The 13,192-nt window shown below is 45.5% G+C and overlaps 1 protein-coding gene and 1 long non-coding RNA gene across 3 annotated transcripts in view; one reads left to right on the forward strand and one right to left on the reverse strand.

Annotated features, from left to right (window-relative positions):
* Positions 1 to 13,192, forward strand: part of LOC115636406 — a 71,358-nt gene that overhangs the window by 33,789 nt on the left and 24,377 nt on the right. Inside the window, exon 1 of one of the 2 annotated variants that reach the window (XR_003996915.1) lies at positions 162 to 292. The exons of the other annotated variant lie outside the window; for it this stretch is intronic. This is a non-coding gene — a long non-coding RNA (uncharacterized LOC115636406). Of the gene's footprint in view, positions 1 to 161; positions 293 to 13,192 lie in introns of those variants that run through there. 2 annotated transcript variants of the gene reach the window in all.
* Positions 1,639 to 13,192, reverse strand: part of LRRC75A (leucine rich repeat containing 75A) — a 167,861-nt gene continuing 156,307 nt past the window's right edge. The window contains exon 4 of the mRNA XM_030536450.1: positions 1,639 to 4,051. Coding sequence (XP_030392310.1) covers positions 3,427 to 4,051 — 625 coding nt within the window. The 3' untranslated portion in view covers positions 1,639 to 3,426. The remainder of the gene's footprint in view (positions 4,052 to 13,192) is intronic.

Here is a 13,192-nt window from a genome sequence, read left to right on the forward strand (position 1 = left end):
ATACAGCTATTTTGTTTGCTGGCACCTAGCATGCATTTATTGTCCACATAGTGCTGTGTGTCGGCAGAGTGCTAGAGCCAAGTATCACTGCCCTGGAGAGTTTCTGTCGTCAGCTGAGCTTGCTGAATCTTGGCTGGGAGGGAGCCAAATGCCAGTTCAGTTGTGATCAAGCCTGTGAACACAGGGCTATACAGTAGCCTCGCTCCCCATCAAATCCTCTGCCAGTAACAAGGGGCGATGTGCACAAAGATCAAGGAGGTACTATGGCCCTTATGTGGAAACCAGCGTTCTTGTAAGTAAGATTGCTCTGGTGTGCACGGTATGTCAAGGAGCAATGCTGTTTGTGTGTGCACAACGATCTCGTTGGCACAGCATTGTAGTAATGGGCGGGGTTGGGGGTGGTGCAGCCCAGCTTGAGGAAACCTGCTCGAGCTAGTGGTCCCTGAGATTGTACCTGTCCGAGACCATAAAGACACAGGCAGGCTGGCTAGCCCGTCCCCCTGCTTGCACTGCCACAGCTGTACTCTAGTCTCAGTGTGTTTAGCCAGCACAAGTGTGTCTCCTTGAGCTGGGAATCCCAGCTCCACGTGCACGTGTACCTACGGTATATTGCTCATGTAAATGTCCCGAAAACATGGCTCCTACGCTGTTAGTGTTATGGTTCAGAGTTAACGCAGTAGGGTGAATGGGCAGTTCACATTTCCTGGGCTGCCTCCAAGTTCTGGGCTGGTTTTGCACCAGTTTATACTCTGTTGTTGTTCAGTTGCATAAAGGCTGCATACGCATATTATTTATCCTTTTAGAATGAAAGTGTCTAGGCTGTAGAATCAAAACAGGCAAGTGACTGCACAAACCACAGCGAAAAACTGCACTGGTAGCCTCACAAGGGGCTCGGGGCCATGAGCACTTCTGAAATCATGCTAGGGGAGTCTTGCATGCCTCTTACTGGCACTGCTTTCTCTGCCTTTAACGTTAGGACTAAAAATCTTGCTGCCTGGGGAAGCCCTGTCTTCAGGGGATTGACAGAAACCCTTCCCTCGCTCGTACAGGGCCTGGAATGTTGTAGACATTTAACGCCCGCAACCTGCCACTGTCACAAGGAAGGTTTTCGCCAGTGTTGGGGCCAGTGGGTTGGGTCAGTATTCGCTAACGCTTGATGAACCTTCCCGTGTTGGCGGCGGCAGCAGCAGCCTGGTGGTCTTGCGAAGTAAGCACAACTCTGGGCCAAATGCAGCAGTGACATAAGTGCAACTCCCGTGACGATGAATGTGCTTCTCTGTATCTCAGAGACGTATTCTCATTTCAGGTTCAAACGAGATGTGGCGCTTTGCCAATGGGCAGGCAATGCAAAGAGTCCAGTTGTGTTCTTACGCAGGTGTCAATAGATTTACAACAGTATAAACCCCATATGAGAGAGCAGAATCAACCCAGAAGTATTATTGTTAAGTGAGGTATGTGCCTACCATTTGTTTAGTGGAGAAATACTGTAGTATCTGTGATATGCATTCATAAAGCACCTACCCATGTATCTTGAAAGGGGAAAGATTTTTCCAGTGAGGCAGATATCCTGGGCTTTGCTGCTGTGAACTGTGGTCCCAGCAGGGTGAAGCCTGTAATAAATGGAAACTCAAGACAAGGTCTCTATTAAACACTTGTCATTTTATTTTGATTATGGATAGATCCTTTACTGCAAACAGAAAAAGTTTATTCACTGCAAAGTTTTTATGCCTTGTGAAAAGAATGAGCAGTTAGAAAAACAATGTTAGATACATGCAAAACAGAATGAATTTTGCCAGCTGTATTTAAACAAGTAGCAGAATCTCTTATAAGGTATTTTCTTGCATGTGGAAGGGAAGCGGATTGGGAGTGTAGCAATGTTATGGGGCTAGTGCCAAAGGGAAGTTAGAAAATTCTCTCAATGTATCTGTACCTGTAGATGAAGCCAAAAGAGTTGTTGCTCACACCGGAGCCAAGGAGATGATGCTGTAAAGCTATTCAAAGAACAGGACACAAACAGAAAGCCAAATAGCTACATTTCATGCCGGGAAATCAGGTTTGGTCCTTTAAATGTACTGAAATGCTCTAGAAAGATGGGTCTCCCGGCAAATTTCAGCTCCACCCCCCCCCCCGAACTTTGGGGAAGACAGGATCCAGGTGCAAAGCCAGCAGTGCAGGTCCCATCTCCATTTGCTGTCAGAAATTCAAAACTGTTTCTCTTCTAAAAATATCAGAAACAAAGCACTTCTGGTCGTTGGGAGTAGGAACAGTCAAGTAACTTAGAAGACCGGCACAGGCCTTACGGGTCTTCAGTTGGCTTGTGCCTGTCCACCCCGGAATGGCAGTGTATTAAAAAATTTCCCCAGGAAAATGTGTGTCCATTTTTCTTCTATAAACATTCCATATTGTAATAAATATTTGTTAGTAACAGCTCTGTCCCTTTTACATGTATTAGAGATGGGCCTGAACCAAATCCTCAAATTCAAACTTTGCAGATGGTCCCAACTTCTGCTCTGTTACAGGGAGGTAAACTCCAAGTAACTTCACTGAAAGCAATGGAGTTATTTACAGTAGGGGGAGTGATAGCCAAACTCTAGCACCAAATGTGCTCTCAGGACTGGACATCTTGCTGCTCCAACTCCTGTGAGGCCAGAGAGTGACACAGCCTTTCTAGATTCCAAAGGGTGGTGGTAAGGAGCAAGAATTTGCAGTGGAAATTCAGCCCTGTACATATGCCCAGCCCAACAACTATACGCCAATTAAAACAGGTCCTACGGAGCACGTTCTCCTTGTGCTGACCCCTCTGCACAGGAGGTGAATTTCATCCTTACTGGCTGGTGCAGGGAAATATTCCCCGGTTGTTTTGTCATTGACCAAGGATGCTACTCTTCAGTGTGGTTTGAATTCAGAGTGGGGATAGGTTTAATTTGGTCTCTGCAAGAGTCTTCCTTAGGGTGGCAGCCATTTACCCATAGTTTACAAGAGAGAAAACTTTAAAACCAAGATTTTGCTAGATTCAGTAAGAATGATCTTGTCTCAAAACAGAGACCTCTCCTGCAAATTCTGTTTGCTGTTTTCTTCTCCTTTTGTGCTATTTAAGGAACTGGCATTGCAATACCTTGGCGATATAGATTTTTTTTTTTTGAGAGAGAGAAAGCACAGCTCATTGCTAATGTTTAAAAATACGGGGCCAGCTTTATAAAAGGTAAGTATACAACTTGATCACATTTTTATGTTCTCTATGAAACAAAATGGGTTGACATTCATATGATGAGCGGAAACTGAGGCAACAGTCTAAAGTCTCAAAGCATTGATTGTGTAGACATCTGAACATGTAAATCAACACTTAATAAGAACCTTCATAGGTGAGGTGTCAGTTTTAAAGTGTCTCTTTTCAAAGTATCCAGCCACCTGACACACAGCTGAACATCATGTCTGAGCTGCCTCACAAGCAGGTTCCTGCTCAGAGTCACATTTATTTGTCGGCGTCCCAACTTCAATTGTTCTCTCTGTCATCCGCCGTCTGGTGCCTGCATTGTTGATCTTGTCAGGTTGGTTTTCATCTTCGTCGGCTAAGCACAGATCCTCTTGACTCTCCGCCAGGCCCTCTTGGCTTTCCAAGTCACTCATCTGGCCCTCCCCGAACTCCAGAATGGTTGGCAAGTTGCCTTGCTTGGGACATCGTTTCTTGAGGCTGACCAAAAAGGGCTGCGGCAAAGAAAAGATATCCACGTTGTTGCCCAGATCAATCCACGTCACGCTGGAGAACTTCTTGGGGTCCTTCAGTGTTTCTGTCAGGTCCCGAAGGATTGCTTTGGTGAGTCTGTTGCCATTCAGGGAGAGAGTGGTGAGGTGAGGCAGGGCACTGAGGATGGGCAGAAGTTGAAGGAACATCTCGTCAGTCAGCTCCGTGAAGCACAGCTCCACATTGTCAATGTGCTCTGAGCTGTGCTGGAGGTATGAGATGATGCGGTCCAAATCCTTGAGTGTCAGAGGGATGCCAGAGAGATCTACTGTGTTGTTCGGAGGCGTCCCCACCAGGATAGCTTTCAAGCTGCAGAGAAACACAATGACAGACAAACGGTTAATGTGGACACTCATCATTTTGCTAATAAGCATCACTGCTTTGTGAGAGACGGTGCAATGACTCATTCAAACAGAATACATAACTGCTGGCAACCCCTCTCTGTCAGGCCTGGATTTTTTAATCCGATTTTGTGTGCAGGCTTAAAGATGGATGGCAGCCAAAACCAATGTATTTGAAGATTGTTGCTGCCTCCTGTTTCAATTACAAGCCTAAGGAAGCTTTCTTCTGGAAGTCCCTTGCAAGGTCCTGGAGGTGAATGTTCAACTGCATTTAAAATGACAAAAATGGAAAGACTATGAAGCATTTGAGCAGAAAAACAGGAATTCTCGCTTAAGTGCCAAGCATGAAAATTGTCACTCATCTGTACATTGCAGAGCACTTCGTCAAAGGGAATAAGCTTTGCTGTGTTTTACAGGTGGGGAAACTGAGGCACAGAGCAACGGCATGGTAGAGACAGATCTGAAAGCTAGATGTCCTGACTCCAATTTAGTACTTCCAGTGGTTTATGGACAATAACTACTATTAATCTTTTTTTACTATGGTGATGAACGCTATAGAAAAACCTTAGGTAGATACATTAGTCTCATGATGCTCCTGTGGATGCTGATAAGCATCTCTGCCAGATTGGAGTTACAAAGATCAACATTGCTTTTAAAGTGCTGCAAGGATCTAGCTGTATCAGTAGCTGAGGCCTTAACACTAATGAATTAGGAGGCTGAGGGAGTTCTATCAGTGTTAATCACTTGAGAAATATTAGCTAAGTTGGCACATCTGCCACAATGATAGTGCCAAATCAACCCACTGTGCATATGGCTCTGACATTCATCTCTGAGCTAAAGAACAGTTTTTTCGAATTTACCATTGACATTGCTGGTGTGGCCAGCTTCACATTTTGTCTTTAATTACCTAAGGCCTCTGTTCATGACCTGCTGTGTAAATTGAAATGTAAACCCTTACCCTGGCATTTTTAGACTATGAACAATGACTCAAGGGGTCTACACTGTGCAAAAAAGTGTTCTGAACTTGCAATATCTAACGTGTGAAAAATAGCAGTGAATATACAGCAGCTCTGTTGAACTCCACTTGAGAGAGAGCCTTCAGGAGAAGCTGGGATTGAACCTAAGCTTCCGTGTCCTTACTGTTATTTGAACCCGAGTTAACTAACCAATCTTTTATTGGCAGGTTAGACGTTCCCTGAACACTGAAAGGCAGTTTGGAACTCCCTTTGGTAGAAGAACTAGTAACTGCATCCACTCTAGTTCCGTTTACTCTCAAAACCATGACTTTAAATGAGCCCATCTCAGTTACCTTTACTTTCCTTGGCCCGGGATGTGATACTGAGGGCTGCAGAAGTTAGGGCCTTTCTATTCAATGAGACATTGGGGTACCTTGGTCTGCTGGTGATAAAGAATATAATGCTTTAATTCACAGGCAGCACAAGTTAGCGTGCCCCCTTGCAATATGATGCACGTGCAGGGGAACACTACACTAGAGTTTCTTGAGTGGTGTGGAAGAACCTATTAAACCCTTCCTCCTTTAAGCAAAAATGTACTTCCTCCATAATATTTTATATAGTCTGTTCCTTACCTAAGTCTCTCAATGGGGACTGTGGCGTTTAGAAAGCTACTTGACTAATCAGTTGGTTGAAACCCCAATATCTCACTGAGCAGAAGGCTGCAAACTCCTACAGCCCTGGCTAAACTCCACTAAAACATTTCATTGTGACATAGGTGAATAGGTCCTTTTGGGCAGCAACGCCTTTGGGGGTGCACTTCCAAAGTTAACAGGAAGAATTCTAGATATTCTTGATGCTATTTGTGCCTTTATGCCGTTGACTTCCTGAAAGTTCAGTCTTCCACGGGAACTCATCCATTTCAACTCTATACACTGAGAAGTGAAAGGGAACATTTAGTATTCAGTGACGCCTGTTGCAATACAGAGAACAGCAAGGACAAGGTAGAAGGCTGTACAGAGTATTTCACCCCCCTTGTAAGGAACATTCACTGTCTTGAGTTCCCCTACCCCGCTCTAGAACCAGGCAATCATCTGTGTGCATTGCTATCCTTCTGGCCAAGTGAAATGGAACAATTACCAAGCTCAAGTATTTGCCTAACTAGCATGCTTCCCTTGAAACCAATGAAGGCAACGGTGCGGTCAATGACCGCAGTGTGAGTGTTCTGAAGTGCGTGTGTATCATAAACACAATCTCCTGTCCACTAAAGGGCTGCCTGCTATAAACAAGCTGATTTCATGTGTTCTCTCCTTGTCTGCACTGTTCCTTACTTTAAGGAGGAGCCAGAGCTGAGCCGTTTGGGACACCACCGGAGACTGCTGAAAACCATATGCTGCTTCACACAGCAATTTGATTAGCTGCCCCCTCGACTCGACCTGACCTTTTCTCCTGGCTCCTAGCCATGTACACCATTGCAAGCAACTTAATTAGGCCTAAGCCCAGACATGTAGCACTAATGAAGGTTCCTAAATGAGATCTGAAAGGGCAACACAGTGACATTTCAGTCCTCCTTTGCTGGTCTGTTTCTTACTCTAGATGGATGCCCGGCCTCCCTGGACCACAAGGAGAGCAAGAGTGGAAGCTGGAACGGAGAGCCAACAGACCACCTACAGGCAATCAAGATGTCTGGCTTTCCGCAGCCTGTTATTTGCTGGGATTATTTATCGCCCATTTTGAACATAGCACAACTCCAGCATAAAGCAGGCCTTGCACCCCAGAAAGAGAGTGCTGAAAACTTTCACAAGCAGTCCCACTGAAGGTAATAGCGATTCATCCAGTGAGAATAAGGAGTGAGCTCTCTGGTCGTTGTATTTGGAATAGGGGTTAAATATTTCACTGCTTTGTGAATGACAAGGGCTTTTAGGAATAGGGGCTGGGAGCCCAAAGAATCCAAGCTGGAGAAAGGGAAGAGATGCTGTAAGAGCTTTTATTGCCATAAGTTGGCATGGTTGCTTTGCTCAAGGAGACGCAAAGCCCCATGTGAGCAGATATTCCTGAGCAAGTGGCAGCCAAAAAAAGTTATACCCCATTCTCTCAGATCTTGATTATGCCACTTAGATCAGTGAGTCCCAAACTTTTTTCCTGGTGACCCCTTTCACGTAGCAAGCCTCAGAGTGGAACCCCCCTAATAAATTAAACACACTTGTTAATAAATTTAACACCATTATAAATGCTGGAGGCAAAGCAGGGTTTGGGGTGGAAGTTGACCGCTTGCGACCCCCCCCATGTAATAACCTCGTGATCCCCTCAGGGGTCCTGACCCCCAGTTTGAGAACCCCTGACTTAGATGGTTCAGTTTCTGCTGCGGACTCCCTCTGCCACCTTTATTCTGTCCCCCAGTGGTTGTATCACCAACAGGAACTATGGGAGGGATGGGACTAAGGACTTCTTACCCCACTCACAAAAGACCACTGTTGCTGGAGTTAAAGAAGAATCTTTTGTTAGTTTCAGCTGCATTATGGCTCAGCCGCTGTAGCAATGGTTCTCAACCCACAGCCCAACCAGCACGCAGGTGCGGCCCATGTGACGGGCTCAGGGCCATACAGGTAATATATGCATTGTGTGAATGTGGTCCCCAATGGTAAATAAATTAAGACCCCCTGCTCTGTAGGCTGCAGCACGGAAGAAGAAGATCACACACTTGAGCAGCCCTGACATACACGAGGCTGTATAGAGAATAATGGTGTCCTCAAGTGCCATGTGAAACCGAGACATCATGCCTTCTGCAATTCACGCCATCACTTAGTCACGTAAGTGATGGTTAGAATGGCAACCTGTGCGTGGCCACGCATGCTGTCTGGGGAAGAATAGTGTCGTGCGTGGAAAATGCAGCATGGCGGCAGAATGGCCGTCTGCAACTTGTCACTGTAAAAGGTTTGTTTGATGCCGCTTCTCCTCAGCGGAGTCTTTATCCTGAGAATGAGACACAAGGCACTGAAACCCTCTCACAGGGCAGACAGCAGCACAAACTTCTAAGTGTTTTTGCTTTAACTCTTGTCTCTGACACTAAGCAGTGGAAGCTGTGCCGAGGGAGAAGACTAATGATCATTAACTCGAACTGCAGACAATGAAAAGGTGACTGGTAGCATCTTTGCCATCTCCTAATGGAAAGCACTTGAGAACGTATCCTTACAAAGATTAGAATGAAACTATATTCTGATGAGAGAAAAATGCACACGGGTATAGAGGACGTATCCCGACCATGCTGTACATGAGCAGTATCTTTATAATAATACACTCCTTCGTTAGTATACAGAAGTTACCTGCGGTCTCATTTTTAGTGAATTTGATGCACATGAAAGGTATCAAAGGGCAGGTTTTTTCCTGTTTGGGGCACTTTTTTTTTTTTTTAAAATTCTCTTATTTGTCCTTTAACCACCCTCTGCTTGTCACCATTTCTGATGTAAATTTACAGTACTGCTTTCAGAATAGCAAGACATTACAGGTACTGGCTGTATACACTACAGCCATCAGTTATCGCTATAACCCATCCATGATGCGGGTTTAGACTCCAGAACCTACTGCTTGTAAAACACCGTGCCTAGCACTTCAGCCCAAGGCAAATGTTAGTTGGCTTCCTTTGGTACTAGGACTGCTCCTCTTTGGGCTGCAGCCATTGTGCTCACATGCTCGAGTACATTGGTGTTTGTGTGTCTGCTGAGCTACTCTTTAAAGTGTGGCTTTCAATTGCTGTCATAAAGGTGCTGGATGGTTGAACCTTGTGGTCAGACCAAGGCCAAGCTTCCCTTATGCAGCTCTGCCTGTCAGCCTCATCACTGGTGTGAAGTGAATACCCCTAGGAGAGGGCAGTTCAGTCTCCATGTCCCATCGTAATCTTGGCTTCTCTGACTACCAGTTATGCTACTTTGTCATTTGGGACACCTGTTGAGGTGGGATCTTGACTGAAACTATCCAACTTGCTTCACATATGCCACCCGCACAGTCACGAGAGGGTCCCTACTGACCCAGTCAGGATTCAAACTAGAAGCAAAAGGTTTGTGTATCTTCATCTGCTCCAGTGATAGGCACATTGGTAATGGGACCTGTCAACAGATGCATTTCTAGTCTCCTGCTCTAACTGCCCAGGTTTTAATACTGCTTCCTTCCCTATCATCGTATATCAGGAAAACTTAGAGATCCTCTGAAGAAAGGTGCTGTGTATAGTAAATATAAAATGTTATGTTCTCTTACAGAGACAGCCTGTGCTATATTTATTTTCAATAATTTAGGCTTACTGCTTTGGCCACATTGGCGACCTTGCGAGACAATCTGTCCCTTAGAGTTAGCACTTGCCATGATCAGCTCTGTGTTATGCCACACAGAAAGCAATTCTCACAAAGCTGATCTGTTTTGTTCAAGCCTGAGGGTTTGTCTATGATTTGATTTATCACGGTGGGTGATCACACTGTTCCAAGAACACTTATTGAAATGGACGATTGGTTGGTTTGAACAAGTCAAGTCAGGCCAGAAACTTAATAGAGTGGGAGGGTTAGTAGAAGATGCATCTGATTCAATAGGTTGTAATTTTGATTCAAGGTATGAAGGCAGCTGATTCAATTGGCAATGTGGCTAAGTCAATGGTGGATCTATATTTGCTTTAGCCTTATGTATGTTTGGAACAAACTGTTCAGGCCACTCCACAATCTGTCCATTGTGGCACGAGACTTATGGGTTCTTTGTCATACACAGCGTGCCTCAGTGATCCACAGAAATACTTCCATGTTGTGGATGCCGTCACATTTCAGAGCAATGACATCTCTATTTCCCCCTCAGTGATCCATCAAGGGCACCCTCTCTTCGGCTTCCAGCCGTTGCCCTTCTTGGGTAGAGACCCAAGTCTCTTTCCCTTCTGACTGGGGTATTTCCAGGTGCACAGTGCTCATCCTTCACTGTGTTAGTCTCAGCCCAGGCAGTCTCTCTTCAGAGACCATTAACAGTAATTGCTACAGACAAAAGGTACCCCCCCACCCCGCACAGCACTTCCTATGCAAACCTACTTTTATTTTTATGGTAAATAGCACTACAGAGAAAACATATTAAAACACAATAAAAAGAACCTATGCTCATGCTAAGCACTTACTGGAGTTAACTCTAACATGGGTTCTGGCAGTCTGTCACGGAGGCCCCAGGCAGTAATGAAGTTGTACTTCTCATGGCACTCTGATACCATGCGTTCTACATGGCTCCGTAGGAGGGCCCACAACATAGCACCACATACCACTCTACACGCTGGATAGTCAGAGGGGCAAGTCCTCGGGACGTGCAGCCGCAATTCATTTTGCAGTGCAAAAAAGGGAAGCTGAGCCTTGGACATTGTGAACAGGTACCTCTGAAATCCTGTAATACTTTAGTCACAGCCACTCTCTCCTTTACCTGCCTAACTAGTAACTAAAATCTGATGGCCTCGTCATATTGTAGGTAAATAATCGCTTATGTTTAGTTACCATCGTACTACCCTGGCAGGTTGTGATTTTCAACGTGCCTATGAGAGTTTAGAGGCTGCTCCTTTGAAAATCCCATTCACAAGGAATAAGTGCTTTCAGGTCCCCATGTCTAGCAGGCCACTACACTATCCCACACCTCAGGTAATTGAAGAATCTGATTCTACTGTGGGGAGAGAGAGAAGGGGACAGGGACTCCTCCAAAGCAGAAAAATATCCTCACTTCCCAGGATGATTTATCCATTGTTAGTGATTATTTCACATCACCAATGCCCTGGGCTGGGCTCGAACTACCAGTTTGGAAGAGAGGGATGCTAAATCCCATGAATCCCTGAGCCGTCTTTCTCACTAAACACGTAGAGCATAGATCTGCGGCAGGCTAACTATGTGGCTGGGAATGAACGAGCACGCGCGCGCACACGCTCGCTCTTGGAGGGGGCGGGGGGCAAACAGGAAAAGCAATGAGTTCCACTGTTGACAAGAAATATCTGACAGACTGGTCAGAGAAGTCCGATCTAACAGGTCTCCCATTCCTTGGCAATGCTGGCTAGTTCCCTGGAGGCTGTTTAAGAGGGCTTTGTTTTTGTTATTCCTTTAAAATGTTTGTTACAAGGAAGAAGTAAAAATTGATTAAAGCCAACTTCCATTCAGGGGCTTGGCTAAATACTGGATGAGCTTAATATTTTCAGTTTCTATTTGTACTTAAAACATCTGACGAATACAACTTCAAACATCTGAATGCCACAGCTGATCCTGGAAGGGAGCTGGCTGATGTCGCACAACCTCACCAGGTCAGCTGAGATTTCAGTAACAACTCTGCAAAGGAAATTTATGCAGTGGAAACAAGCTGCTAGCCTCTTATTACCTGGCTGCATTAGATTAGTCATCTCCTGTAATCCTGCTGGCTAGGGGAATACCTGACAGCACAGGAGAATTAAAACATTTTGTCTTTCAGGGCTCACCAGTCTCTTTATGGATCTGCGTGGGTCAATTCAACCTACCTGCTCTGAGTGTGTGTGTTTGTCTGTCAAACTGAACTAAACAGCATCTCACCCAAGCTCGGCTGTGAAATTTAAGACCTCCATAAGAAATCGAGCCTTCCGGGCAAATGCTTCCCATCTATGTCTAGACTATAGAGTCTGGGCTCTTCAGTGTGAGCTGCTACAACAGACTCATGCAATCAGTTAGTTGCACAAACTGATTTCTAAAGCTTTATTATTATCCACAAGTGATCATTTGGTGGCCTATACTCAGGCTTTGAGTATCGAACCTCCCTAGAATCGTGAATCTGACTCCTCATTGGTTCAACTCAGCCCTTGTGTAACTCCCTAACTCGGCTCCCACTGAAGTCAACGGGAGTTAAAACCTCCAAGGGGAGCAGTGGGGGCAAAGAACCTCACTGGCTTCAGGATTGTGCTTGAAAAGTTTATGGCGGGTATGATGTGATGAGCCTGCCTACAATGGGCAGGTGGCTGACCGGTGACTGCTAGCAGCAAATATCTCCAATGGCCGATGACACTAGATGGGGAGAGCTCTGAGTTACTACAGAGAATTCTTTCCCAGGTGTCTGGCTGGTGGGTCTTGCCCACGTGTCCTAGGCCTAACTGATCACCATATTTGGGGTTGGGAAGGAATGTTCCCCCTGGTTCCCATTGGCAGAGACCTGGGAGTTTTTGCCTTCCTCTGCAGTATAGGGGCACGGATCACTTGTAGGTTTAAACTAGCATGAATGGTTGAGTCTCTGTAACTTGAAGTCTTTAAACCATGATTTGAGGACGTCAGTAACTCAGCCACAGGTTAGGGGTCTTTTATAGGAGTGGGTGGGTGAGGTCCTGTGGCCTGCGATGTGCAGGAGATCAGACTAGAAGATAATCATGATGGTTCCTTCTGACCTTCAAGTCTGTGTGTCTGAGTATGTCGCCATAAGAGGAAGACAGAATATTCACATCACCTGTTTAGAAAGAGGTGAGTGTGATCTAGTAGCTAAAGCACAGTGCTGGGGGCTGTAGTATTCTTAACTCTGCCACTGACCTGCCATGCAACCTGACAAGTCACTAACCTCTCTGTGCTCCCATTTCCCATCTGTAAAATGGGATAGTACACTTCACCTACCTCCCCATGGGTGCTGACAGTCATTGCCATTAAGGTCTGTGAAGGGTTTTAGGAGCCTTGGCTGAAAAGCACTATGCAAGTGCGACGTTTACTACTAACCTCCATTGTTCATTCTATAGCTCTTATGTTTATCACGGGTTCGAGTGACTATTTTGCAGTGTACTGGCTGATGGTTCGGCAGGACACTAGTGGAGTAACTTCAGTTATTTTATATTGACAGCAATTATCCACACAGAAGGGCCAGCTGCTGACTGACCTTTTCTAGAGTCTCATTAGGTTAAAGGTGGCTTTGTGAGCACCATCTTCTTACCCATCGCAAGAGAACACTCGCGGTGTATTAATGCAGTGCAACATTAGCAAACAAATTTAAAGTCGTACAGCCAGGAATGAAAAACGTCAGCCACACTTAGTACTGGGGCCTCTATCCTAGGCAGCAGTGACCCCGAAAGGGACTTGGGGAATCCTCCGCTGAATGTGAGCTCCAGCTGCGACACTGTGCCTAGAAAGGCTAATGTGATCACAGGTTGTATAAACAGGAATATG

The sequence above is a fragment of the Gopherus evgoodei genome, chromosome 17 (assembly GCF_007399415.2).
Source record: "Gopherus evgoodei ecotype Sinaloan lineage chromosome 17, rGopEvg1_v1.p, whole genome shotgun sequence".
NCBI lineage: Eukaryota > Metazoa > Chordata > Testudines > Testudinidae > Gopherus > Gopherus evgoodei.